Source organism: Onychostoma macrolepis, chromosome 12 (genome assembly GCF_012432095.1).
Source record: "Onychostoma macrolepis isolate SWU-2019 chromosome 12, ASM1243209v1, whole genome shotgun sequence".
Taxonomy (NCBI): Eukaryota; Metazoa; Chordata; class Actinopteri; order Cypriniformes; family Cyprinidae; genus Onychostoma; species Onychostoma macrolepis.
In genome coordinates this window covers 30,383,758-30,410,676 of record NC_081166.1, presented here as the reverse complement: position 1 = coordinate 30,410,676, position 26,919 = coordinate 30,383,758, and the positions used below count along the sequence as shown (strand labels likewise).

Genomic DNA, 26,919 nt, shown 5'->3' with positions numbered 1-26,919 from the left:
CGTCCACAGATGAAAGTCAGTCGTAAAGATTTGGAGCGGCATTAGTAATGATTGAACTTTCATATTTCAATATTTAGAAAAAGAGTAAACACTAATGCTTCATTGCATTCTCAGTCCATCATTTCATGAAATCAGTCAACAGTCATAAGCAGCACAGCTATATCTGTAGCAATAGCCAACAATACATTGTATGGGTCAAAATTATCCATTTTCTTTTATGCCAAAAATCATTAGGATATTAAGTAAAGATCATGTTCCATGAAGATATTTTGTACATTTCCTACCATAAATATATCAAAACTTTTGATTAGTAATATGCATTGCTAAGAACTTAATTTGGACAACTTTAAAGGTGATTTTCTCAATATTCAGATTTTTTTGCACCCTCAGATTCCAGATTTTCAAATAGTTGTATCTCAGACAAATATTGTCCAACAAACCATACATCAATGGAAAGATCATTTATTGTGTAAATCTCAATTTCAACAAATTGACCCTTATGACTGGTTTCGTGCTCCAGGGTCACAATTCACCATCATATAACGAAACTACAGAATCCGATCATCATTTGGCAGCTAAAACAAATGCTCAATGAAATGAAAAGCCCATGAAACGATCACATCCACAAGCAAACCGAGCAGAAACGAATCTGACTCCAGAGATTCACAGAACACAACACGGCTTCCCTATCTCACATCCCTGACACGCTTCTCCTCCATGTTTCAGAATGTCCACGTCGTAATGAGGACTCCAAATAGTTTGACATGTTCGAAGGCGGCCCTTGGTTTTGGCAGAAGGAGGGACTGGCTTTGACTTGAACATGCAGCAGATATCTAGCGCACTCAGCACCTCCCCAAAACCCTGCCATATAAAAGCCAGGGTCAAACATTTGTTTAGGCAGTAGGGAGTTTCTGCTGGGGTCTGGATTGGAGTTACACAGACCGGACCCTACGTGTATGATTGAGGACAAAACAGGATTCCCCTTGCCTCAAAGAGTCTACATGTCTAATATTTAGACATGTTCAGCTTTGTGGATATCCGGTTAGGGCTGCTGCTTGCCGCAGCGGTCCTCGTGGTGAGAGGACAAGGAGAGGATGATAGTGAGTATATGATTTTTACTCCTGCTTTTGCTCAGATGCTTGTCTGAGGAGACTGGAGAACTCCAGAGGGGGATTTTCAATGGTCTTGTTTGCAAGCAACCTGCGATCTAAAAGTTTCGGGAATGACTTGAGGAGGAAAAAACTGCCTTTTTATTCCCATCTGCATTTTTTTTTTTTTTATCTTCTAGAAATGGTAATTTTTCCATCTTGCGGAATTGCGCTTTGTTTGCTGCGCATGCGCACTGTATGATGTCCTGAAGCGAAGGATGCGCTGAAGCAAAAACACGACGCGGATGAGAGAAAGAGAAAGAGAGAGAGAACGAGAGTGCTTTTAATCGTCTATTTATTCTCTGTCATACTTTTTAGTCGTTTGATAACTGGATATAACCTCTTGTTTTTGGATTACACTGATCCATCATTCGCGTAATAGACTTTTTGACAGTTTTAGCCAGCTAAAATGTTATTAGAAATGATAGAATTTTTAAAAAAACCGCATTTTGTTTGATAGGGAAAACCTCTGGTTTTCATTTCAATTAATCGCGAGTGATCGGGGCGTGACGGCGTTTTGCGTGACTTCGGCGCCACCACGCGGTGAACGTTAGTACTGCATGCGTCTAAAACACAACGGGATGCAGGCCTTTCCTTCATGAAGCACTCATTATCGTTGTGCACCACGCCCCGTTAAGCCATTTTAGCTTCATTTCCTTCCTATTTATAAAATATTAATTAAACAATAAGTAAATAATTAATGCAGCGCCACAGCAGATCATTATGTGTTATTATAATGGGTTACAATCATCTTTCCTGTTTAGTTTAAAACTTTCTGCATATGCAAGAGTGAAACTCTATTGCCTTTATTGTGCCTTCTGATTGCAAAAAGCCATATTCATTCTCTTGAAAGACACAGAAGTGTGTTTTCTGATTTTTAACATTTAAATGGTCAATTTGAACTTTGTAACGAGGACACTTTGCCTTAAGAGTTAAGCCAGTGTTTAGTTAACAGCACACTTGCTTAGGTTGAATTAAATTAGTTTATATTCGCCGAGAGGACTTTTGTGTCTTTAATCTTTTTAAAATGAAATGTAGAAGTCGTTGTGGCCCCGCTGGACCCCTCGAATCATCCCCATCGTTTGTTTCAGAGATGAATGTGATTGACTGTGCTGTGCTAATCCAGGTGTGTTGTCCTCACAGGTTCATTCGGTAGCTGTACATTGGACGGTCAGAATTACAACGACAAGGATGTATGGAAGCCCGAGCCCTGCCAGATCTGCGTCTGCGACAGCGGCACAGTCATGTGCGACGAGGTGATCTGCGAGGATACATCAGACTGTCCCAATCCAGAGATTCCCGACGGAGAATGCTGCCCCATCTGCCTCGAAGGTACAGACGCGCTCAGTCTGGCGCCACCTAGTGCTCAGGGAAATATCTCTCACTGGCCCCAGAAACCTGAGGACCTTCTGCCATCACTCATGCTTTTACATGGGACTGAGCGATTAAGGATTTTGATTTTTTATCACTGAAATTGCATTGTTTTTTTTTTCACTTAATTGCACTTTCTAATTTTACATGATCTCTGAACGCTATATAAAGCATATCATTATATGCATTATATAGCGTATGCATATATATATATGCATATCATGTCATTTTTTTCACTTTCATCATATTTTTTTTTCCTGTGCATTGAAATGTGAATATATATTAATGATGCTTTTTGAATGCACATTAACTGCTGATCTTTTGAGCACCAGTGGAAGTATTAATGTTTGTTAATCGTTTTCATGGTTCTGAATCAGCCCTCTGAGCATATATATATATATTTACTTGATTTACTTGAGGTGATTTAGGTTCTGAAATATATTTGTATTTTATTCCATAGATGGAGACATTGTGACTGAAGGTCCTTCGCCTCCAATTGATGATACTGAGGTTAGTGGGAATTCATTTTGATTTTTAATGCACCTCATTTTATATATATGTGTGTGTGTGTGTGTGTGTGTGTGCACGTTTTTGTGACAAATGAGGACATAGATGTGTATAATGTCAAGGGTATGACAGGTATTACAAGGAGAAGGTGACTTTTCAGGACATTACCCATGTCCCCACTTTTCAAAACGCTTATAAATCACACAGAATGGAGTGTATTGAAAATCTGAAATAGCACAACGTCTCCTGTAAGGGGTAGGTTTAGGTGTAGGGTTGGTGTAGGACAATAGCACATACAGTAAGTACAGTATAACAACCATTACGCCTATAGAGAGTCCCCACTTTTCACAAAAACAAACATATGTGTGTGTGTGTGTGTGTATAAAAAACTTTATTTATATAGCACCTTTCAAACATAACGTACGACTCAAATTGCTTTACATTTTGCTTTATATATTATATGTGTGTGTGTGTGTGTGTGTGTGTGTGTGTGTATATTACTTGAGTTACTTATTAATTTATAAAATTACTTTTTTTTTATCACACCTTATATAAATGTAGATTACACACATAATTATTATATTTACAACATACACCAATGTAAAGTATCCTAATATTTCTATTTTCCATTTTTAGGGTCTTCCTGGTCCATCTGGAGATCCAGTGAGTACAGTATTTGTTAATGAACAAGCTGCTTATTGTTATCATTGTAATGTATTTATATTTATCTAGTTTTTCCATCTGGGTTAGTCTTAGTACAACTCAACAAGACCAATTGCACATTTGTTTTCAAGACTACAAAGTCTGCAGGAGACAAAAAGTTTGCATTGCTATGAAATTCTGTTGCAAATGGAAATAATTAGGGTGATTCATGGGGCGTCGGAGGCTTTTAACCTGCTGACCTCTAATTGTCCTGCTGACCTTTGACCTCTGTAAACTTACATGCAACATGAGAGAAAAATATGGCTTCACGCATTACAGTTCCAGTCTTTATATGACATATATTCTGTACGAAAGCATTGCATTTAAAAGGATCATCGTGTGTAACACGCTACAGAGGTAGCTTTGCTGATGTGATTGCGCTCATGCGTCTCCTCTGTTCGTCTGGAAGGGTCCTCCAGGGCCTCCCGGCAGAGACGGTATTCCCGGAGAGAACGGACTCCCTGGACCTCCTGGTCCTCCTGGAACCCCTGGCCTCGGCGGCGGAGTAAGCAGCCCAGCTTTGTGCTTATAATATTATCAAAATGCATTTGAGGCATCACTAAGATTAAGTTTGAGAGAATGTTGTCAAGTTGGCCTGAATTCAGAAACATAAATCTTTCTGTTGTCTTCATGATGCACACTGCTGCCCCATGGATTATTTCCTTTAGCATTCCAAAAAATAAGATTAAATAAAATAAATAAAAATAAAAGAAATCATTAACATTTTGCAAAAGTTTTAAAGACTATTTTTTTTTTCATATTTTATTTTATTTATTTATTTATTTTTTTTAAGCCCAACTTTGAGCTTATGATATTATGAATCTACATAAAATACATAATTAACATTTAGCAAAAGTTTAAAGACTATTTAATTTATTTTAATTTTAATTTATTTTAATTTTAATTAATTTTTTCTTTAATTAAATTTTATGTCATTTTATTTATTTATTTATTTATTTATTTATTTATTTATTTATTTATTTATTTATTTTTTTAAGCCCAACTTTGAGCTTATGATATTATGAATCTACATAAAATACATAATTAACATTTAGCAAAAGTTTAAAGACTATTTTTTTTCATATTTTATTTTATTATTTTAAACTTGAAGAGAGGTGCACAAAGCCTCTGTTATTCTGTAGTTCAGTACCAGCTCAAGTGAACAGCTCCTATAATGAAGATTGTGGGTCAACGGGAATGAAAGCAGACTCTATAAAAGCAAAACAGCTGAATTTTAAGGGCTTGACTTAACTTAGGTATATGTGACATGCCACATAGATTATTTCATAGCATGTGTATTAGCTAAGAGTTGATTATTTCCAAACATTTCTGCATTAAAAGTAAAACCATCCTTTAGTAGTTCAGTAGTAAACAGCTCAGTGAAGATCCTCACAGAGCAAACCTCAAATCCTCACTCTTCGGTTCTTGTCGTCCCCTACAGTCTTTCCTTTCCCAGATGGCTTACGGCAGTGAGAAATCCAGCGGCCCCGCTGTCCCCGGGCCCCCAGTAAGTCAGCTTCTCCTTTCCTTCATGAACTCACACAAAACAGACAGAAATGGATTGTGTAAAACAAAAAAGCTCATGTGCAATCTGCCCACACAGCAATGCACAATCTGGATATTCGACAATGTTGTGCACATCTAATTTATTATAACTCACTTTTATTACATGCATTATATCTGTGATCGACCACCTTGGATCCGTCATTCAAAACTAGTTCAAATATTTAATGCACTTTCATAGGACTCCGTTTGAACTACACTAAACGACTTGCATGATATATGAAGTGCTATACCTGTTTTTAATGTCTATATTTTTTTCTGTCTCTATTCTAATATTGTGTTTTCTCACTTTTAGGGCCCCATGGGAGCTCGTGGCCCCCCTGGATCTGCAGGTTCTCCTGTACGTCTATTTCTAGTGTTTTACCTTTTACTACAAAATTTACACATAAATCAGCAATTCTTTCTAGACGGTTTTTCATTTTATTTTTCTTTAAAATGGACTCAATGGTTTATTATGCATGCAGCATCTGATATATAACTGTGTTTATCTGTATTTTTCACAGGGCCCTCAGGGATTCACTGGACCCCCAGGCGAGCCTGGAGAGCCTGGTTCTCCTGTGAGTTTCTTCTGCTTCCTTTCAGTTTTGAAATTTAGTGTCAATATGACATTATGAAAGCATGCTGCTTCTAAAGCATGCATATTTTACCAACGGTGTGTGATTATTCTTCTGCTGTTGATGTTTGCAGGGCCCGATGGGTTCTCGCGGTCCTTCTGGTCCTCCTGGAAAGAATGGAGAGGATGTGAGTTTTATTTCCCTCGCTGCATCCGTCCCAAATAATACAGCCCTGAGTCTCTTCTTATCTTTCTCCTGCTCTTCCTCAGGGTGAAGCTGGCAAAGCTGGCCGTCCTGGAGAGCGCGGATCCGCCGGGCCTCAGGTGCGTTTCGCTCATGCATGGTTTCCTCATCAATACACACTAATTAATACCATATTGCACACTTACAGTAGCAGTAGTAGGCAACTTATGAAGTCGCAAACTATAGTAGATTAAGATATAATGCTTGCTCACTGGAATGAAACCATTTTAAACTCATTATTTCCTATTAGTCAAATAATCAAAATGCGTGGAAAGTAATTCCAGCAATCATCATAATTATATTCTCTTGCTTATTTCACAGGGTGCTCGTGGATTCCCAGGAACCCCTGGACTCCCCGGCATCAAGGGACACAGAGTGAGTATAACAGCGCATAACCCTACCTTTTTATTGTGTTTTTACATTATTAAGTTATTCATGATTATATATATTGTTATCGTGTACTATTCATGTTAATATATATATATATATATCTTGTGTGCAATACTGCTTAACATAAATATCTTTTATTTAGCATTTTATTACATGTTTTATCTATTTATTCATTAATATTAGCCACCTATGTTTTTCATTTTGTGTGCAATAATGCTTGGGGAAAATATATATAGATATATAAATTTTTTTAGTAGTAATGTAATGTTTTGTTTCCTGTTTCCTCTATTTATGTATACATTATTATTGTATACTATGTAAAACTATTAGTATACTATTTTACACTGTTGAAATATTTTGTGTGTATATTTTATATTTTTACATTTTAATATTATTTATTATTTTTATATCATTTGATTTATATATTATGTTACATTTTCATGTGTATTTATGTTTATATTTAAGTTTAATGTGTGTTTTAATTTTTAATATTGTGTTGTGTTTTTGTTTAGAGTACAATACTGTGTAAAAAAATATATATATATATATATATATATATATATATGATATTTATTTTAGTATTTTATTTTGCATTTTATATTACATGTTTTATTTATTTATTCATTAATATTACATATTTTTAGCCACCTATTTTTTAATTTTTTTTATTTTGTGTGTAATACCGCTTTGAAAAAAAAATATAGTATATGTATATTAAGTAGTGATGCAATGTTTTGTTTCCTGTTTCCGCTTCCAGGGTTTCTCTGGTCTAGATGGAGCTAAGGGAGACGCCGGACCTGCTGGACCTAAGGTTAGACTTTCCATTTCTCTCATATATCATTATTCACAGATTTTACAGATGTTAATCTAGTGTGTAGTGCTGTTTCTCTGTTGATTGTGTCTGTCTCTGATCGCAGGGAGAGCCTGGTGTTCCTGGAGAGAGCGGTGTTGCTGGAGCCATGGTGAGTGACTCTGGATGGGATTTAAAGTCCATGTAAAGTTCTTCAAAACGATGTCAATCTTCTCACATCGTCCTGTCTGCTTGTTTCAGGGTCCTCGTGGTCTGCCCGGTGAGAGAGGTCGGCCTGGACCTCCCGGCCCCTCTGTAAGTCTCACATCCAAGCCTTATTGTTTCTAAACCCCTGCTTTGCTTCATCTTGTGGACTAAAAACTAGAAAACCATCCCCTATTCCGAACAGTCAATTAATATGAGACTCATTTTTTACTATAATGTCTAACACACCGTTCAGGTATTCAGTGCAACACAACTCTGAAACTGATTCACTATGAGTAAACATGTATAAATGTCAAAATAAGAGTGCACCATGAACCTAACACAATCAAAACTAATCTATCCGTGAATGGCACATGCAAACTTAAAACAAGACACAGTTCTGGAGGCATGAAGATAATGTTCCTGCAGGGTTCAAAAGCATCATCTGGTGTCATTATAAATATTGTTGATTGTAATGTTTTCTTGTTTTCTGCAGGGTGCACGCGGTAATGATGGAAACACTGGTGCTGCTGGACCTCCCGTAAGTCTCATAATACAGCACTTATTTGTTATAACAATCTATTGCAAATTCAAGAATTTCTATTCAAGTATATATATTAAGGCTTAACACAATTCAATGTCTGTAGTACTTATTTTAGATGCATGATTTAAAAATAGCTGTTTCAAATTGTTTGTGCTGCTTGAAATATGTATCAAGTGAAAGTTAATTATTGCTAATTGCAAGGATTATTATTTACAGTGTGGCATTGATGATGCTTTAGTTTCTTGTACTACAGCATATTGCTACACATAATACAGCAGGAGGAGTCTTATTAATCTGTTATAATGCTCTTATTATTTCTGTCCTCTGTTAGGGACCCACTGGCCCCTCTGGTGCTCCTGGATTCCCTGGTGGTGCTGGTGCTAAGGTACAAACACGCTGTTATGAATTATAAATGTTTTTATGTTCATTAGTGTAGCTGCCAACAGTTAATGTATCCATAAAGGCAAAGCAAAAATTATTGCACATGCTTGAACATACTATATTTTGCTGAAAAACAATTAATGGATTAGTTTCTTGGCCCCCTGTTGTTGTGCATAGAGTCTACCAATATAATATACTAAACTAATAAATTAAACCAGTTGGAGTCAGCCTTCAATAAATAATCTGACAAGCCAGTGCTTTCTTTTTGTCCTCTGCAGGGAGAAACCGGCACCGCTGGAGGTCGTGGTTCAGAGGGACCCCAAGGAGCCCGTGGAGAGCCGGGTAACCCTGGACCTTCTGGTGCTGCTGGTCCTGCTGTGAGTGTTTACAAAACACCATCAAACTACACAGCTGGTTATGTGCTAGAAAGATTTTCAATGAGCTGCTTTTGTCTGTGCTTGCATGGCAGAAACAGAATAGCGGATTATTTAGCTTAATTAGTATGCCGTAAATACAAATATACACTCTATATATTTGTAAAATATTTTACCCAGCGCTGGGTTGTATTTAACCCAGCATTTTTTAGAGCGAGAGATATGCAAACTATATTATCCACCAAATTAGACTATAAAACATGAATATATTAAGATAAATTAAACATGGTTTTCTGTAAAGTAGCTTCGAAAACCTGTATTATAGAGATAAAAGAAGAAAGGTAGCTTGAGATTGATATTAATGCATAGAAATGCATGTATTAAATGTATGACTAGATAAATTATCTACGAAACAAATTATGAATATATTTCTGCCATATGGACATCAACTTGAGATAGAAGTTTCTGTAAAGCTGCTTTGCAACGATTTGCATCGTGAAAAGCACAATAAAAAATCTAAATCTAAACTGAGTTAATAAGTTAATTTAATTTTAGGTGTGGAGAATAAAAAAATACATAAATAATTGAGTTTTCTTCTCATTGCACAGGGAGCTCCTGGTTCTGATGGTGCTCCTGGTGGCAAAGGATCTCCTGTAAGTATTTTATATATATACACGCATACATACTGCATACATATACATCTCACATCAATCTCATTGGTTTGCGTGATGTTTTGTAGGGTGCTGCTGGTATTTCTGGCGCTCCTGGTTTCCCAGGATCCCGTGGACCTGCTGGACCCCCGGGCCCTTCTGGAGGTCCTGGCCCCAAGGGAAACAATGTGTGTAAACTGCATTTTATTATTTTGCATGCATGAAAAGCGTCGTTATACATCAGTGCTTCCAGGATATAAGTTTTGCAGCTTTTAGTTTATTTGAAACTGAGATTACAGGAGGTGTGATGTAGTAATAATTCAAAAACAATAGTCTCTGTGCCATTGGGCAACTAAACCTCTTACAAATGTACTTTAAAGGGATAGATCTCGCAAAAAATTTAATTCGCTCAGTATTTACGCACTCTGTCATTTAAAACCTGTATCTACAATTTCAGTTCCCATCGATTGCCATTTACATAGACAAAAATGCAATGAAAGTTATAAAGTTATGGAACTGTTTGCTTACCAACATATCTTCTTTTGAGTTACATAGAAGTAAGAAATGCATACGGGCGTAAATAAATGATGGTAGCACTTTACTTAAAGCCTTCGTGTATAATGCATTAGAAATGTTATTAGAGTTATTAGATTAGATACATTCCATCTTGTCGAAAATACTTTTAATCAAATCTAAAATGCATAGTGTAATAATGAATTGATAAATGTTATAATGCATTAACTGTGGTTACAATTATTCAAGAGATTGTACAATGCATTATAACATGCATTACAAGGCATTACAAAACTACTTTATAAAAGGCTTTAAGTAAAGTGTTACCTAAACAATGACAGGTTTTACATTTTGGGGCGAATCTATTCCTTGCAGTTGCATTAGATATAAAAGACTCTGAAGAATGAAGCATAACAGAAATTGTATGCTCTTTTATTTCCAGGGTGACCCAGGAGCCCAAGGTACTAAGGGAGATGCCGGTCCTAAGGGAGAACCTGTAAGTCTCTCTGACACAAAGATGATTTCCTAATATTCACAGAAACCTCGGCTGTAATAGTAATAGTTGCTGTTCTCTGTCTCAGGGCCCAGTTGGACCCCAGGGTCTGGCCGGACCTTCTGGTGAAGAAGGAAAGCGAGGAGCTCGTGGTGAGCCTGGTGGCGCTGGACCTGTCGGACCCCCCGGAGGCCGTGTAGGTTTAACTCACCTGTTTGTTTGATTCATGCATGCTTTTTTGTTTGTTTGTCTCTCATATTTTGTGTTTTTCTTTCAAAAGGGTGCCCCTGGCAATCGTGGTCTTCCTGGTAGTGATGGAGCTCCTGGACCCGGGGTAAGATTTTTCTGTTTTAATATAGTTTGAAATAAAATGTAAACCTTTGATTTCAATGCTGATTTTTCAGCATCACTACTCCAGTCTTGATCCTATAGAAATCATCCTAATATGCTGATTTGCTGCTCAGAAACTTTAATTATTTTAACCAGTGTTGAAAACTTTTTTTTGTGGAAACCGTGATGGATTAGCATTTAAAAGTTTGGGGTAAACACGATTTAAACAAAAAAAGAAGAAATTAATACTTTTATTCAGCATTAAAGTGATTAAAAGTGACATTTATAATCTTACAGGTTTATTTGACCTTTTTTGTTCATCAAAGCATCCTGAAGAAGAAAAAAAAAAACCATCAAGCCGCAAAATATTAAACAAAAATTTAAGCAAAATCTATTCAAATAGAAAACAGCTATTTTAAGTTGTAATAATAATATATATTAGTATTACTGAATTGACTTAAAATATTAATGATTTCAAGCAGTTGACCAGTAGCATATGTGGCAATGAACTGATTTTAAGTCAAAAATATTAAATGTTCTTCTTACAGTGTAGTTTAACCCATATATCAACATCCAAACTGATGTCGTTTTGTATTAACCTGCAGACTAATCTGAGTGTTTTAATGCCATTCACTGCATTGAGAAGGAGCTGTCCAGGGTCCTGTAGATGATATCTGCTGAATAACTAAAGCCGGCCCTTTAATCACATTTCAGGGGGCCCCTGGAGAGCGCGGAGCCAACGGAGCGATGGGAGCTCAAGGAGCCAGCGGAGAGTCTGGTCGCCCGGGAGAGCCAGGATTGCCTGGATCCAAGGTGAGATATAGATTAAAGCTTTGTAGAAACATATTAGCAGCAAAAAGAGTCTGTATTTTACCTAACTTGATGCCTGTTGTAGGGTATGACCGGTGCCCCTGGAAGCCCTGGACCTGATGGCAAAGCTGGACCCTCTGTAAGACGAATATTATAATTCACCACCATATTGTTTGTATGCAATATAAGACTCAAATGAGATCTTGTATTAAAGTAATGTGTGCATGACTCATAGGGTTCACCTGGACAAGACGGCCGCCCTGGACCCCCTGGACCTGCTGGATCTCGTGGTGCTCCTGGTGTGATGGGATTCCCTGGTCCAAAGGGAACTGATGTGAGTTACTCCATCAATTTATGAACTATATATAAATGTAATCTTTCTGGCCATGTAAATATCAGCACCTGCACCAAATTGCATATTTTTGCTCAGTTTGGGCCTCTGGATATAAAACTGAGGTTTTTTCCCCTTCATTTCGAGCCATAAAAACCTGATGGAGCAAATATAATACTCAACAAAACAAAACAAAAAAATATTTTTGCAGACTTTGCTTTATGCAAACTTTTTTGTTTGTTGGTTTAAAGGTTCAATAAACTGTTACATTTTCATAAAGACTTTTCTGACTATTATTTCACATGTCAGGCTTTATGAGGCTTGTTGTATTGTTCTCTTGAAAAATAGAAAGCGTTCTTCATGAAAATCAGATTTGCATATTTTTAAATGTAATTTCTAACACATTTGATGTATTCCTCTTAGGGTGAGGCTGGTAAGGCTGGTGAGAGAGGAGTTGTTGGACCTCCTGGTGCTTTGGTACGTAGAATATAAAGCGGTTTCTGAGCTTTATGCAACTTTGAGCATTTGCTTGAATCCCGTCTGAGCAGTGCATTGTGGTGTGTTTCTGTAGGGCGCTCCTGGCAAGGATGGAGATATTGGTGCTCCTGGTGCTCCTGGACCTGGTGTACGTGTGTTTAAACATCTCAAAGTTCAATACGATGTGAATCTGCTGTGGCGTTGTGAACTCTCGCTGTTTCTGCTCTGATTTTTCCCGGTCTGTCGTGTTTTAGGGTCCATCCGGAGAGAAAGGAGAGCAGGGATCCGGCGGTCCTCCTGGATTCCAGGTGCGCTTTTATCTCTGTGCACATCTTCTTCATTTGAGTTAAGATTAGCGCCTGGTTATCTTTGGTTTAGTCGTTTGATGGAAGTTAACCCATCCCTGTTTATTCTCTCTCTGCAGGGTCTGCCAGGTCCACAGGGTGCCACCGGAGAGACGGGCAAACCTGGTGATCAGGTGCGTGTTGACCCAGGAGTGATGTTTTTAGGTTACATATTCTGTCTGCATTAATTTAAAGTAATTAAACATATTGTAAACACAATATGGAGCACAAAAGCAGTCATAAGTAGCACAAGTATATTTGTAGCAATAGCCAACAATTCATTGTATGGGTCAAAATGATCAATTTTTCTTTTAAGCCAAAAATCATTAGGATATTAAATATTCAGCCAAACCATACATCAATGGAAAGCTTATTTATTCAGCTTTCAGTTGATGCATAAATCTCAATTTTAAAAAATTTACCTTTATGACTGGTTTTGTGGTCCTGGGTCACATATGACATGTGTAAAATTGCTCTCACTATTACTCTCTACACAGTGCAGTTTTTTTTGTTCTGTTTGTTCTTATTGATTATGTTCGCTGTTCAACAGGGTGGTCCTGGTGAAGTCGGTCCTCATGGTCCTTCTGGTCCAAGAGTGAGTATCTCCTGCCTAATAAAAAAGCCACATCTCAGTCAATTCTTAATAGCCACCCCACCCCATTGCACCATTTAAACCACAAGAGAAATAGTAATACTACAAGAATTATAGTTTGTTCTTATACAATAATGCTTATACTGCAAAAAAAAAATAAAAAAAAATATTTATATATATATATATATATATATATATATTAATATCAGTATCATTGTGATGTTTTACTGTAAAAATGTCCTTGGAGTCAAATGAATTTATTTGAGAAGCAAAATTAGCATTTATCACAACAATGTATCTTAATATGTTTTTTAGATTTAAAAAAATGAATGTTTTGAATGGTATTTTAATTTTATATACTTTTTTTATTTTTTTGTTTTTAATTTTCCATGCATTGTTATGGTTTAGTCAATATCAAGATAAAATTCTTGCAAGAATTTTGTTTCAAGAATAAAAACTGTCCATGTGTAAATTTTGTAGGAAACTTATAATATCATATTAAGCAATCAAATGATTGCATGAACTGTATCATTTGCAATATACAAATTGAACTAAAACCATTTTTTGTAATCATACATTTTTAACACATACAGAAAAAAAAAATTATGCAAAATTGGTATATTTTGGTATACAAGTCAAAAAAAACTTGGGATTAGTTTTCCAACTAATTTAAGAGACCAGAAAAGAGTCTGGTATATTTATTAAAGCCATTTTTAATACTGCAAGATACACAATTGCGGCAAACAATTAATTGCTCAATATGACAAAAATTTCCCAATTTCTTATTTTTTAAAAATGATTTGGGAAAATTTTTATCTTGATATTGACCTGTATTGACCTGTTTGGAAAATTTTAAATTAAATTAAATTTTAAATGAAATGAAATGAAATGAAATGAAATGAAATGAAATGAAATGAAATTAAATTAAATTAAATTAAATTAAATTAAATTAAATTTGTAACAATATATATTGATAATATTTGTCTTTCCAATACAGTGGCTTTTCCTCTTCCTGCTTACCTGACTGCTCTAGTGCACAGATTGTGTTAATAGTTATATATATCAGAGAGTGATATTAGTAAATGTCTCGCACAGGGTGACAGAGGTTTCCCCGGAGAGCGTGGAAGTACTGGACCTGCTGGCTCCACCGGTCCTCGAGGGGCCCCTGGTTCTGCTGGTAATGATGGTGCTAAGGTAAGAATCCTGGTTCGATGTCATTGTGACTCAGAATCGTGATTTGAGAAATGATTGATCTCTGTCTGTGCTCATGTATGTTTAGGGAGAGCCCGGAGCCGGCGGGGCACCTGGTGGTGTGGGGCCCGCTGGACTGCAGGGAATGCCTGGAGAGCGCGGCGCCGGAGGCATGCCTGGAGCCAGAGGAGACAGAGTAAGACTCACAACAACACAGACTTAAAACATTATGACTAAATAAGTTATATTCTGCCATAACAACCTCGTTTTCCGAGCAAAGCATGCCCTTGTGAAAAAGACTTTAGCAGAAAAGAGTACTTATTACAGAGAATACATGTGACCGTGGAGCACAAAACCAGTCATAAGGGTCTTTTTTTTAATTTATTGAGATTTATACATCATCTGAAAGCTCATCATCTCATAGGACGATATTTGGCCGAGATGTATTGTTTTGTATTTTTGGCTATTGCTACAAATATACATGTGCTACTTATGACTGGTCACATATAAGCTTGAACTGAATGTAATGTAATCCAACACTTACAGTAATTGCATGTTCTTTACCATTAAATAAAAATGTATTATAGATTAAATTTATATTAAATGCAGCAATTTACTTTTTTGACCTACTTAAGTAGGACTTAAGTACATCTTTATGATAATTACTTTGAAATATGGTAAAAGTACCGCTGACAAGCATTTATAGTAAACTAAAGTAATTTCTATTGAAACCTGTATGTTATGTACATAAATATATTTGTAATTACACACTTGCAAATTTAAAATCTGTTTACTTCAAATATAATTTTAAATAATACTAATGTTTATTATAATTTTAAGTATAAACTTTGTTTTTTACATTTGCTTCAGTACGATAGTCAACACATTAAAATAAGTGTACTTCTTTAAGCATGACAATTAAATAATTAAATGTTCTTTAAAGTAAAATAACGATAAGTGCACATTCATTACAATAAAGCACACTTCTTTTTCACAAGGGAAGCTAATCGAAATGATACCAGCAGCAGCTGTGGTGTTGATGATGTCACTTCCTGCTGTATACGTTCACAACGGTTGTGCTTCCTCTTTAGGGTGATGGTGGACCCAAGGGCCCTGATGGAGCTTCTGGTAAGGATGGCCTGCGTGGAATGACCGGCCCTATTGGATCTTCTGGACCTTCTGGTGCTCCTGGTGAGAAGGTAAAAAGATCATTAGCATTAGAAGATATTTATGCTTTACCTAAACTATTTCCAGCTCTAAATCATTTTCCTAATTTCCTAATTGTTTTAGGGAGAAGGTGGTGCTATTGGACCTCCAGGAGTGACTGGTCCTCGTGGAGGCCCTGTAAGTTATCATGCTACTGAAAACCTCATCAAACATGGACATAAAGACCAACAATAATGCAAGATTGCATGCAATTGCACATTTATAATCAAAATGACACTGCACAAGTACTCAATAACTCCACTGAACCAAAAAAAAAAAACATAATGCAAACGAAACGGCAAGTTTCTTTTTTAGTGCCTTTGTTTTCAGTTTCAGTCATTTTTTACAGTGTGCTGTTATTATTATGGAGTTGATTTGGAAGAGTGCATTTTATTTATATGCGAGCGCTTTAATGCAATGTGTGTGTGGTGTTTTCTCAGGGCGAGCGTGGAGAGGTCGGTCCTCCTGGTCCTGCTGGTTTTGCTGGACCTCCTGTGAGTATAACAGTCTCTTCCCAATCAGTTCCCATCATCTTCTGTTCACCAGCACTGAGCTAAAGCTTCTCTGTTCTTGATGCAGGGTGGCAACGGACAGCCGGGTGCTAAGGGAGAGAGCGGTGACTCCGGACCCAAGGGTGATGCTGGAGCTCCTGGACCCGGGGGACCCGTCGGAGCCGCTGGCCCACAGGTAATGTTCTATCTGCAGCTCCACCGCTCTGCTGTATATATGAGTATCCTTCACTTATTGTCTGCTGTTGTCTTTGACAGGGACCTGCTGGTGCTACTGGATCTAAGGGTGCTCGCGGTGGTGCTGGACCTCCTGTAAGAATCAATGCAATCAGTAATTAATCACAAAAAAAGAAAACTCAATGCAAAGTCATTTTTTATATTTGTGACCCTGCAGCACAAAAGCAGTCATAAGCAGCACAGGTATATTTGTAGCAATAGCCAACAATACATTGTATGGGTTAAAATTATTGATTTTTCTTTTATGCCAAAAATCATTAGAATATTAAGTAAAGATCATGTTCCATGAAGATATTTTGTAAATTTCCTACCGTAAATATATCAAAACTTCATTTCTGATTAGTAATATGCATTGCTAAGAACAAGATTTGGAAAAGATTTTCTCAATATTTAGATTTTTTTTTTTTGCACCCTCAGATTCCAGATTTTCAAATAGTTCCAAATATTGTCCTAACAAACCATACATCAATGGAAAGCTTATTTATTCAATTTCAGATGATGTATTAATCTCAATTTCGAAGAAAAAAAAAAAACCCTTATGACTGGATTTGTGATATAGGGTCACATATTTTTTTATTGGGTTTTATTTATGAGTTTCTGTTTTTATTTTAATTTTACTTAAAGTTTTTATTTTTTTTTTTTTATTAATATATAAACTTATATAGTATATATTAAATTTTATTTCATTATTATTTTATATGAAAATGAGAAATGTTGCTTTGGCAAAGTTTTTATATTTTATATATATATATATATATATATATATTTCAGATAACATTGCCTCTTAAAATGCATAATTGTCATTGCATATTAAAATTATGTCATTGCATACATATATATATATATATATATATATATATATATATATATATATATATAAATTATATTCATTCAGTGTAAATTCATTTCTTGTAAAGTTCACAGAAGTGGATTTCATAATTTAACCCCTAAAATGCTTTTCTGTGAAATGAAAAAGTTAAATTTGTGTGATATTTTGTGTGATATTTTGTTATGTATTAATAGGGTGCTACTGGTTTCCCTGGTGCTGCCGGCCGAGTCGGACCTCCAGGTCCTTCTGTAAGTAATCTTCATTCTAAACCAGGTCTAAACCAAAAACAAAACAAAACAAAATTATATATATATTAATTAATTTAAAAAATAAAATAAATAATAATCAAAACACTAAAGATATTAAATGTTTATTTGTTTACATGTGTCATGACCATTAATGGACAATTTTAAAGTAGAAATTTTAAAGTAGAAAAACTAAAAATAGTACTTTCTTGTTAAATAAATTTTCACTCAGAAATTGCTAGTAACTTTCACAAATTCTTTCACAAAGTATCTTTCATCTGAGAACTGCATCGTTAAATGATTGAAATATAATAATTTTATATAATATATTATATTAACTATATCATATAAATTAGCGCTGTCAAATGATTAATCGCGATTAATCGTATACAAAATAAAAGTCTTTGTTTACATAATATATGTGTGTGTACTGTGTATATTTATTATGTATATATAAATACACATACATGAATGTATATATTTAAGAAAAATATGTTATGTTTATATATTAAATGCATTTATACATAGTATAAATTATAAGAATATAAAACATATACATGTAAATAAATGTACACGTTTTCAAAATATATACTGTATGTGTGTGTATTTATATATACATAGTAAATATAAAAAGTACACACATATATTATGTAAACAAAAACTTTTATTTTGGATGCGATTAATCGCGATTAATCATTTGACAGCACTAAAATAAATATATTAACTAAATAAATTAACTATATATTATATTAAATATTAACTCAAAATCTAAGGGGATACATTGAAATAAATGTAAAAGTACATTTTTGTCTCGTCATAAGTCTGAACATTTAATTTCATTGCATGTCTTCTGTTTTGCCACAGGGTGTTGCAGGACCCCCCGGCCCAACCGGTGCTGCTGGTAAAGAAGGACAGAGAGGAGGCCGTGGTGAGCGGGGCCCCGCAGGTCGCCCTGGAGAGGCCGGAGCCTCTGGAGCCCCAGGACCCTCCGGAGAGAAGGGTAGCGTTGGCCCCGATGGCCCTGCTGTAAGTCATCAAGCCACTAACGTCTCTGCATCACCACAGATACATGACTCTGTGAGCTGCAGGTTAATACTCGCTCACTTGGCTCTGCTGTCTGGTCTTTAGGGCTCCGCTGGTTCTCCTGGACCTCCTGGTGTTATTGGATCTCGTGGTATTGTTGGTATTCCCGGACAAAGAGGAGAGAGAGGTTTCGCCGGTCTCCCCGGACCTTCTGTAAGTCATTTGATTCATATTTGATGTTTTAAAACATTGAAATCAGAACTGACCGCATTTACTTTCTTAGTGCACATTCCTGATCATATTGTGCAGTTAAACATGTTATATTATAATTACAATAAATTATGCATAAGTACATGCAAGTAACCATAAGACAAACCCTAATCCTAACCCTAACCATATAGTAAGTACATATAGTTAATTAATATTACTCAGTACTTAAATGTATAATTACACTAAAGTTTTACCTTATTTTGTAATGAAAAATAACATAATTCCTTAACTAGTTACTTCCCAACACGGGTGAATACTGAATTCATGTTGCCTTCAGTAAACTTTGCTTTAGTTGCTCTTCTTCACAACACTCCTCATCCATCTCCTCAGGGAGAGCCTGGTAAGCAGGGGACCACAGGGCCTTTAGGAGAGCGCGGGCCCCCTGGACCCATGGGTCCTCCTGGACTGGGTGGAGCTCCTGGTGAAGCTGGACGTGAGGTGAGCAAACTCCACCCATCTTGAGAGGTTTCTTTAACCAGAATCAGCTACATTCTGCGCAGTATGATGGAGTCATTTCCGTTATGTCTCTCATCTCTGCAGGGTAACGCTGGACATGATGGAGCTCCTGGCCGTGATGGTCCACCTGGACCAAAGGTGAGCACAATCCTATCCAATCCAGGCATTATATAGTCAAATATTTTTTTTTCATAAAAAACTTTTTTATAAAAATATTTATTAAAATGGACTACATCTAAAATAGCGTTTTCTGATTCATTTTGTAACTATGCATGCAGCTTATGAACTTATTATAGTTCAAAAAACTATTTATTGCAATATTTGTACATTGTATTTTTAAAAAGACGAGGGACCCATTTTGTATTACGTGTTTTGTACATTATTTTTTAAGTACGGATATTAGTCTTAAAAGCTGAATGCATTATAATTACAAAATGAATAAGTAAAAATACTACTATGCACTGACATTAAAATTAATCATTTGATTGATATAATGCACTTATTGTGTACGTTTATGTTGGTGTTACGTTGTACTTGTATTTAAAAAATACCTGCATGTAATTACATCTGTCAATAGAACTACCCCTTAACTCACCCTTACACCTGCACTCTTAAAAATAAAGGTGCTTAAAAGGTTCTTCACAGTGATGCCATAGAAGAACCATTTTTGGTTCCACAAAGAACCATTCAGTCAAAGAACATCTCTTTCTTACCTTTTTATAATCTGAAGAACCTTCTTTCGCCACAATGAAGCTTTTGTGAAAGGTTCTGCAGATGTTAAAGAATCTTTATGGAACCATTTAGATAAAATGGTTATTCTATGGCATCGTGAAGCACCTTTATTTTTAAGAGTGTAACCCGTATCCCACCTCAATAGCAAAAAAGAAGCAATGCAACATGAACACAAGCACCAGAATCTAAATAAATAAAGATTGTTAAAACTGATCAATGGTAGTCATTATCACCCTATCTGGGTGCATTTATTATCCCATATGTAATAAATGAATACATATTCTGTAGATATGTTAAAAGTGCTTCCGGTGTGAAATCCCCTTGTTTGCTGCAGGGAGACCGCGGTGAGACAGGCAACAACGGCCCTCCTGGGGCCCCTGGTGCTCCTGGAGCTCCTGGCCCCATGGGTCCATCAGGCAAGACTGGAGATCGTGGAGAGGCTGTGAGTTTCTATACACAAAAACATTACCAGAATCCTTTGAATCAAAAGCATCTGTTTGCATTTTTAAAATGAACAGATAAATGTGATACATCCATGCCAACAGGTGGCATTATATAAGTGTTGTTTCAGTATCATTTCTATACTATTATAGTTTTTGTTAATATTTTGTGTTTGCATTTTAATTTTAATAGTGTTTTTTATTTTATTGTCATATAGTCTTTTAAGTTTTAGTTTATTCAGCATTAAATTAAAATTTAAAAAGCATTAAAAAGCATTTAAAATTAAAGCATTAAAAAAATAAGCATGCTTTTTTATGTTTTATTTTATTTAAAGCAATGACATTTTTAATGGTTTTAGTTAATAACTCCACACTATAACGTTCAAAACTGCTGACATGACACACTTATACAGTATATTATGCTGAATTATCTCATGTTCATGTTAATGTTTAATGTTTTGTTTCTCTCACTTCTTCCCAGGGTACCGCTGGTTCTGCTGGCCCTTCCGGTCCTTCTGGTGCTCGTGGTGCTCTAGTACGATTTTATCATTTTTAATCAGTTATTCAGCTTGTTTTTCATCAGCAGGCAGGCTGACGGTTCTGGTCTCTGTAATGCAGGGTCCAGCTGGTCCTCGAGGAGATAAGGGTGAGGCCGGAGAGGCTGGAGACCGAGGCATGAAGGGACACCGTGGCTTCTCTGGAATGGCTGGAGTTCCTGGACCCCCTGTGAGTCAATCTAAACATCCAGATCCTCCACAAACTCCTTCACAAACACTCCGAGTGGCTTACTCAAGTTGATTTCTGAATGTTTTTAGGGACCCCCTGGTGACCAAGGACCCGCCGGACCATCTGGCCCTGCTGGACCTCGTGTAAGTAGCACATGGATTTTATATCAAGTCTAATTTATTTCTATAGAGCTTTTCACAATACAGTGAAAGTAGATGTTTGGCAGAATGTGCATGCTTCTCTTTTCCATACTGCAACAGTAGACGGTGACCAAGTGCTGTCCGACTGCACAAAACACCATAAAAGCATTGGTATATCAAAAAATTTGAATCAATTCTCATTTTTTTGAAACAATATCGATTCTTAAATCCCAAAAATCGATTAATCTAGCCTGTTTTCAATCAATGAATGGAACATTGTAGCACCCATCGTATCCAATAAATCGCAACAAGTTTTGTAATTTGTTACTTTTAATATGAAACAAAGTCTCCGATTTCAAATTCTTACCATTTTATTACAACATTCAAACAATAAATGGCGTTTTGGTGCTGTTTAATGTGACAGATCAGTTTAAGAAGCAGCACATGAACTGATTGTCTCCTCCGCTTTAATAACAGTTTCAGCATGAAATAAACATAAATGAACATCCGAAGGTATGTGAATAGAAAGATTACAACTTACTGAAATCCGTATCCTGTAATCGCTCAATCAGTGATTCAGTCAGATATCAATATAACGGCTCGTAAACAATGTCACATAACGTCACATTTACATCAGAAACTCTAGAGAGGAGCATTTTGCTAAATATATGCACCATGTAACATATTCATAATAATTTGTTTGAATAAATCTGTCAAGCTTTTATGACAGCCACCATTTAAATGTTTACGTTTCAAAAAACAAACTGGAGTAGAAATACAATATTATAATTAAAAAATCATCTTTAAAGTTGTCCAAATGAAGTTCTTAGCAATGCATATTACTAATCAAAAATTTTGATATATTTACGTAAGGTAGGAAATTTTACAAAATATCTTCATGGAATATGATCTTTACTTAATATCCTAATGATTTTTGGCATTAAAGAAAAATGTATAATTTTGATATACCTGTATAATATACCTGTGCTGCTTATGACTGCTTCTGTGCTGCAGGGACACAAATGATAGTCTACAGTGTTTCGTTCTGAAAACACAAATGAGAAACCGCTGTGTTTTAATCCTCCAACGGTTTTCTTCTGCTGATAGGGATCTTCTGGCACCAACGGCGCGGCTGGTAAGGATGGTATGAATGGTATGCCCGGACCCGTAGGACCTCCTGGACCCCGGGGTCGCTCTGGAGAAATGGGAGCTGCTGTGAGTCTGAAATCAGCACTGTTTTACTGCTAAAATAAGCTTTTTAGTGGTCTTTGTTTTAAAGAACATCCCATTGGATGCACTCATGTGGATTTCTCTCTTCACCAGGGTGCTCCTGGTCTTCCCGGACCCCCAGGGCCTCCTGGACCCGCAGGTATCGGCGAGCCATTCCTCCCCATGCCTCAGGGAGAGAAGGGTCCAGATCCTCTGCGTGGAGGCTACAGAGCCGACGACGCCAGCGTTCGCGACCGCGACACCGAGGTGGACACCAGCCTGAAATCTCTGAGCCAGAAGATCGAGAACATCCGCAGCCCTGAAGGAACCCAGGCCAACCCTGCCCGCATGTGCCGCGACCTGAGGATGTGCCATCCAGAATGGAAGAGCGGTCAGCAGCTTCAGATTCCTGGCCACAATTAGTATTTCCACCAGCTAAAAGTGGTTTTAACTCAGTTAATTCTATCTCTTGCTGATGATCAGATCAGATCTCAAAAATCTCACTGGATTATTACAATTAATGGCCAAATGAATGTTTGGAAATGTAAGCTGATATTTCCTATTGACACACTACAGCAAAAGATAGAAATAACTGACTTCAAACCATTTTAAGCTGCTGAAAATACTGTGTTCTAATCATTTTGGCCACCGCTGTATATTGTACTTATCATGCATTTCGAAGCTCTGAAATTCACTTGAACCTGTGTTTGCTGCAAGGTTCCTACTGGGTGGATCCCAACCAGGGCTCTCCTCTGGACGCCATCAAAGTCTTCTGCAACATGGAGACTGGTCACACCTGCGTCAGCCCATCTCAGAACACCATCCCCATGAAGAACTGGTACACTAGCAAGAACATCAGAGAGAAGAAGCACGTTTGGTTCGGAGAGTCCATGCCCAATGGCTTCCAGGTACGTCAAGAGCTTATTCAGAGAGACACGGTCTGAGAAATAACCAGAAGCTAGATTTATTTAGCTGCGAATTTATTAAATGTTTTATATATTAAATATTTTTGACTTACATTATGATTATCACCTAGAACCATGAATATGGCTTAATATGAAAGAAAAATGTCAGATTCCGCATTATTTCTGTCATTAATCAACTTTTTGAATTAGGTTATGTGACCTTTTGCGCAAACAATATACCGAAACTTTTCTCGTTTCCACTCGAGCACGAGATGCTCTTGGGAACATAAAAGTACAAAACTGCAGCATATTCTCTAGTGCTCTGGAAATATGGCATGGCAGTCATGTTCTGCTGTGTCTTCTGTATAGTTCCAGTATGGCAGCGATGGCTCTGATCCAGAGGATGTTAACATCCAGCTGACCTTCATGCGTCTGATGTCCAACGAGGCTTCTCAGAACATCACCTACCACTGCAAGAACAGCATCGCCTACATGGACGAGACCACAGGCAACCTGAAGAAGGCTCTGCTCCTGCAGGGCTCCAACGACATCGAGATCAGAGCGGAGGGCAACAGCCGCTTCACATACAGAGTCAGCGAGGACGGCTGCACGGTGAGCGTTTACTCATCATTTCTGACCCTGGACCACAAAACCAGTGACAAGGGTCAATTTTTCAAAATTGGGATTTATGCATCATCTGAAAGCTGAATAAATAAGCTTTCCATTGATTAGGATCGGACAATATTTGGCTGAGATACAACTATTTGAAAATCTGGAATCTGAGGGTGCAAAAAAATCTAAATATTGAGAAAATCGCCTTTAAAGTTGTCCAAATGAAGTTCTTAGCAATGCATATTACTAAAGTTTTGATATATTTATGGTAGGAAATTTACAAAATACATTCATGGAATATGATCTTTACTTACGAAAAATCAATAATTTTGACCCATACAATGTATTGTTCGAATGTCTTTGTAGTCTGCATCACCTCAACTAAAATCCATAGGATTTTTCCATTAGCTTTTGGATTATTGCAGAAAACAAGCTTTGTGGCAAATGCAAGTTTATGATTCTTTGACATTTGATAATCTTCACAAATGAGCGCAGCTTTTACTAATTTTGAAGCTTAAGTGCAATCGCCAGGAGAACCGCACCACAGTAGAATGACTTAACCATAAAAGTGACAGCTTTTTCCATCTTTATTTAAAAAGATTTTCCCTGTAAGTTTGAGTTAAAATAGTTTGCAACACGATTAGTAACCTCTGTAGATCCATTTTTAGCAGCCAGCAAGTAAAAGCTTTGGGGAAATCACCACTAGGGGGGTTTACCGATGCATTTTGTGTTGTAGAATAAAGCATTCAAATATCTTGAGCTTGTGTTTAACTGCAGACTTACTTCAGACATAAAAAAAAAAAAATAACATTGATTTCAGAAAGTACTAAAATTATAAATTTGGGGTTTTGAGCTACAAAAATGCACGAGTGCTGCTCTGTTAATCTGATTTTTCTTTTTCTCCGCAGTCACACACTGGCACATGGGGCAAGACAGTCATTGACTATAAGACAACGAAAACATCTCGTCTGCCAATCATTGATATCGCTCCTATGGACATTGGTGCTCCCGATCAGGAATTCGGTGTAGAAGTTGGCCCAGTCTGCTTCTTGTAAAAAGAAAAATCTGGACATGACTTTGCTGTTTTTTTTCTAGCAGTCATCTTCAAATCTTTTCCTGTTCATAAAAAAAAAAAAGCCCGAACTCTTATTCGGCTGCAATCGGTCCATGTGCTTAACCCTGAATCCCTGAGGATGGTGCAATTCCCATCTCAAGAAAAACAAAAAAACGTTCTTAAACCCAAATTGAGGACCGCTGCATCAGCCAGCATCGCCATCATGGACACTTAGCGAGAATCCTTTGCATCAGCTAACAACAAGAAAATAATATATACGCCCCGCCCCCTGGAGTCCAAAGAAAAATGACCATCTGGTGACTTTTTGTGCCGTTTTATTGACCACTGCAAAAGGACAATGAGAAACAAGCAAATGCTAATGTACCATTCTCTGGTGTTGAATAAATATGACAAACGACAGCCGAGTGTCTTGTTCCTTCTAAGTGAGAAAAACTCACCAAACATCACAGTTAGCTCAATGGTACAATGTCATCTTGATATAAAGGCTACCTCAGGACAAAAACAGATGTTGGGGGGAAAAACGAGGGCGTTTTTTTTTATTCAAGCCACGATTAGTTACAGGTATGAAAAGGTGCTACTTGCTCTCCAGGTCCTGTCTGTGGTGTGTTTGTTTGCCAGAAACCAAAGCGTTTGTTTTGGTGCTGTCACTCGCAGGGCCGTTTTGGTGCTAAATGTCAACAGAATGTCAATGTGATGCAATTGCTCTTATCAAAGTGTCAACAGACGAGGAGAATAAAACGGCTGGTTACTGTAGATTTGCACTTAATCTGATATGGCTTAAGTGGATGGACTGATTGCCAGTTCGTCTCATTTCCGTTTCCAATTCCTGAGAAGTCTTATTTTTGTCTGTACATGCCGCTGCCCCCGTTACCAGATTTTATTTCTACTTTCAAAATGCAATGCACATCTCTTTTTGTTTTCGTTTGTTTGATTTGTTTTCAGTGAAAGGTTTCTCATGCAAACTGAAAAGAGGCGGCAAAAAAGAAAAACCACAGAAGCGAAATAGACCCTCCGATGGTTCCAACAAAGGATCTGTACTTATTTTGTACATGTATAGTATTTCGAGATGTTTTTAATTATTTTGGATGTTGAAATAAAGCATGTTTATGTGGTCAACTGGATGCTGGATATGTTATCTTCTTGCCATGGCCTCAATGCCTTTCTCTAAGCATGAATTAAACAAACTACGATGCTTTCACTCAACTACCTTAATTTCTACTTTATTTCCAGGGGGTTGCATGTGGGTTGAAAAAAAAAAAAAGTTATTTTTCAACATAAAAATAATGATTATAGCAAACAAAATAAGACCTACAGTAGATCTTCGGTGTAAATTGTAGTACTCATGCACAAGACATCTTTCCAGAGTGAGGCCCCTATTTATGCATTTTTACAGTCTAGCAAGAAAAAAAAAAATTTATAGTCAAACCTAAATTCAGTTTTCCACTCCTGCTGACCAGATACATCACAACCGGGCTTCACAAAAGCTGTTTCAAGTATTTAAGACGGCAAACACAACACTGTAATTGTGATTCTCAACCCCTATGTATAACTTTAGAGGTCCCATCAACAGTTTGCTTACAATTTTAAAAGTTTTATTTAAAAAATAAATCAATTTACACTCAGGTGAGATGAAAACTCTCCTCACGGTAGTTTTCTATAAAATAGTGTTTTAAAGGGATAGTTCACCCAAAAATGAAAATTAGCCCATGATTTACTCACCCTCAAGGCATCCTAGGACTTTCCTCTTTCAGACGAATCCAATCAGAGTTATATTTTAAAATGTCCTGGCTCTTCCAAGCTTTA

At 36.7% G+C, this 26,919-nt stretch overlaps 1 protein-coding gene across 3 annotated transcripts; it reads left to right on the top strand.

Annotated features, from left to right (window-relative positions):
• Window positions 1–909: 909 nt before the first annotated feature.
• On the top strand, window positions 910–25,515 carry col1a1b (collagen, type I, alpha 1b). Of its 3 annotated transcripts, none has more exons than XM_058793742.1 (51): window positions 910–1,100; window positions 2,292–2,480; window positions 2,980–3,029; window positions 3,663–3,689; window positions 4,138–4,233; window positions 5,170–5,235; window positions 5,587–5,631; window positions 5,795–5,848; window positions 5,979–6,032; window positions 6,115–6,168; window positions 6,410–6,463; window positions 7,236–7,289; window positions 7,396–7,440; window positions 7,530–7,583; window positions 7,969–8,013; window positions 8,348–8,401; window positions 8,676–8,774; window positions 9,380–9,424; window positions 9,511–9,609; window positions 10,377–10,430; window positions 10,516–10,623; window positions 10,708–10,761; window positions 11,472–11,570; window positions 11,653–11,706; window positions 11,803–11,901; window positions 12,322–12,375; window positions 12,470–12,523; window positions 12,630–12,683; window positions 12,800–12,853; window positions 13,270–13,314; window positions 14,407–14,505; window positions 14,591–14,698; window positions 15,594–15,701; window positions 15,793–15,846; window positions 16,149–16,202; window positions 16,288–16,395; window positions 16,476–16,529; window positions 17,478–17,531; window positions 18,393–18,554; window positions 18,657–18,764; window positions 19,152–19,259; window positions 19,362–19,415; window positions 20,344–20,451; window positions 20,931–20,984; window positions 21,068–21,175; window positions 21,265–21,318; window positions 22,423–22,530; window positions 22,639–22,915; window positions 23,242–23,432; window positions 23,799–24,041; window positions 24,950–25,515. In XM_058793742.1, the coding sequence occupies exons 1-51, from the start codon at window positions 1,019–1,021 to the stop codon at window positions 25,094–25,096; spliced, it is 4,356 nt and encodes a 1,451-aa protein (XP_058649725.1). In that variant the 5' UTR covers window positions 910–1,018; the 3' UTR covers window positions 25,097–25,515. The 3 variants fall into 3 exon arrangements, with proteins under 3 accessions (XP_058649725.1, XP_058649726.1, XP_058649727.1); XM_058793743.1 differs by lacking the exon at window positions 910–1,100 and adding an exon at window positions 1,396–1,523; XM_058793744.1 differs by lacking the exon at window positions 910–1,100 and adding an exon at window positions 1,601–1,697.
• The last annotated feature ends 1,404 nt before the right edge of the window (window positions 25,516–26,919 follow it).

Bases quoted from the DNA above. Each gene is read 5' to 3' on its own strand.
- col1a1b (XM_058793742.1), top strand. From the start codon at position 1,019: ATGTTCAGCTTTGTGGATATCCGGTTAGGGCTGCTGCTTGCCGCAGCG. The intron at 7,290-7,395 runs GTTAGACTTTCC...CTCTGATCGCAG, and splicing joins CCGGACCTGCTGGACCTAAG to GGAGAGCCTGGTGTTCCTGG. The intron at 11,571-11,652 runs GTGAGATATAGA...TGCCTGTTGTAG, and splicing joins CAGGATTGCCTGGATCCAAG to GGTATGACCGGTGCCCCTGG.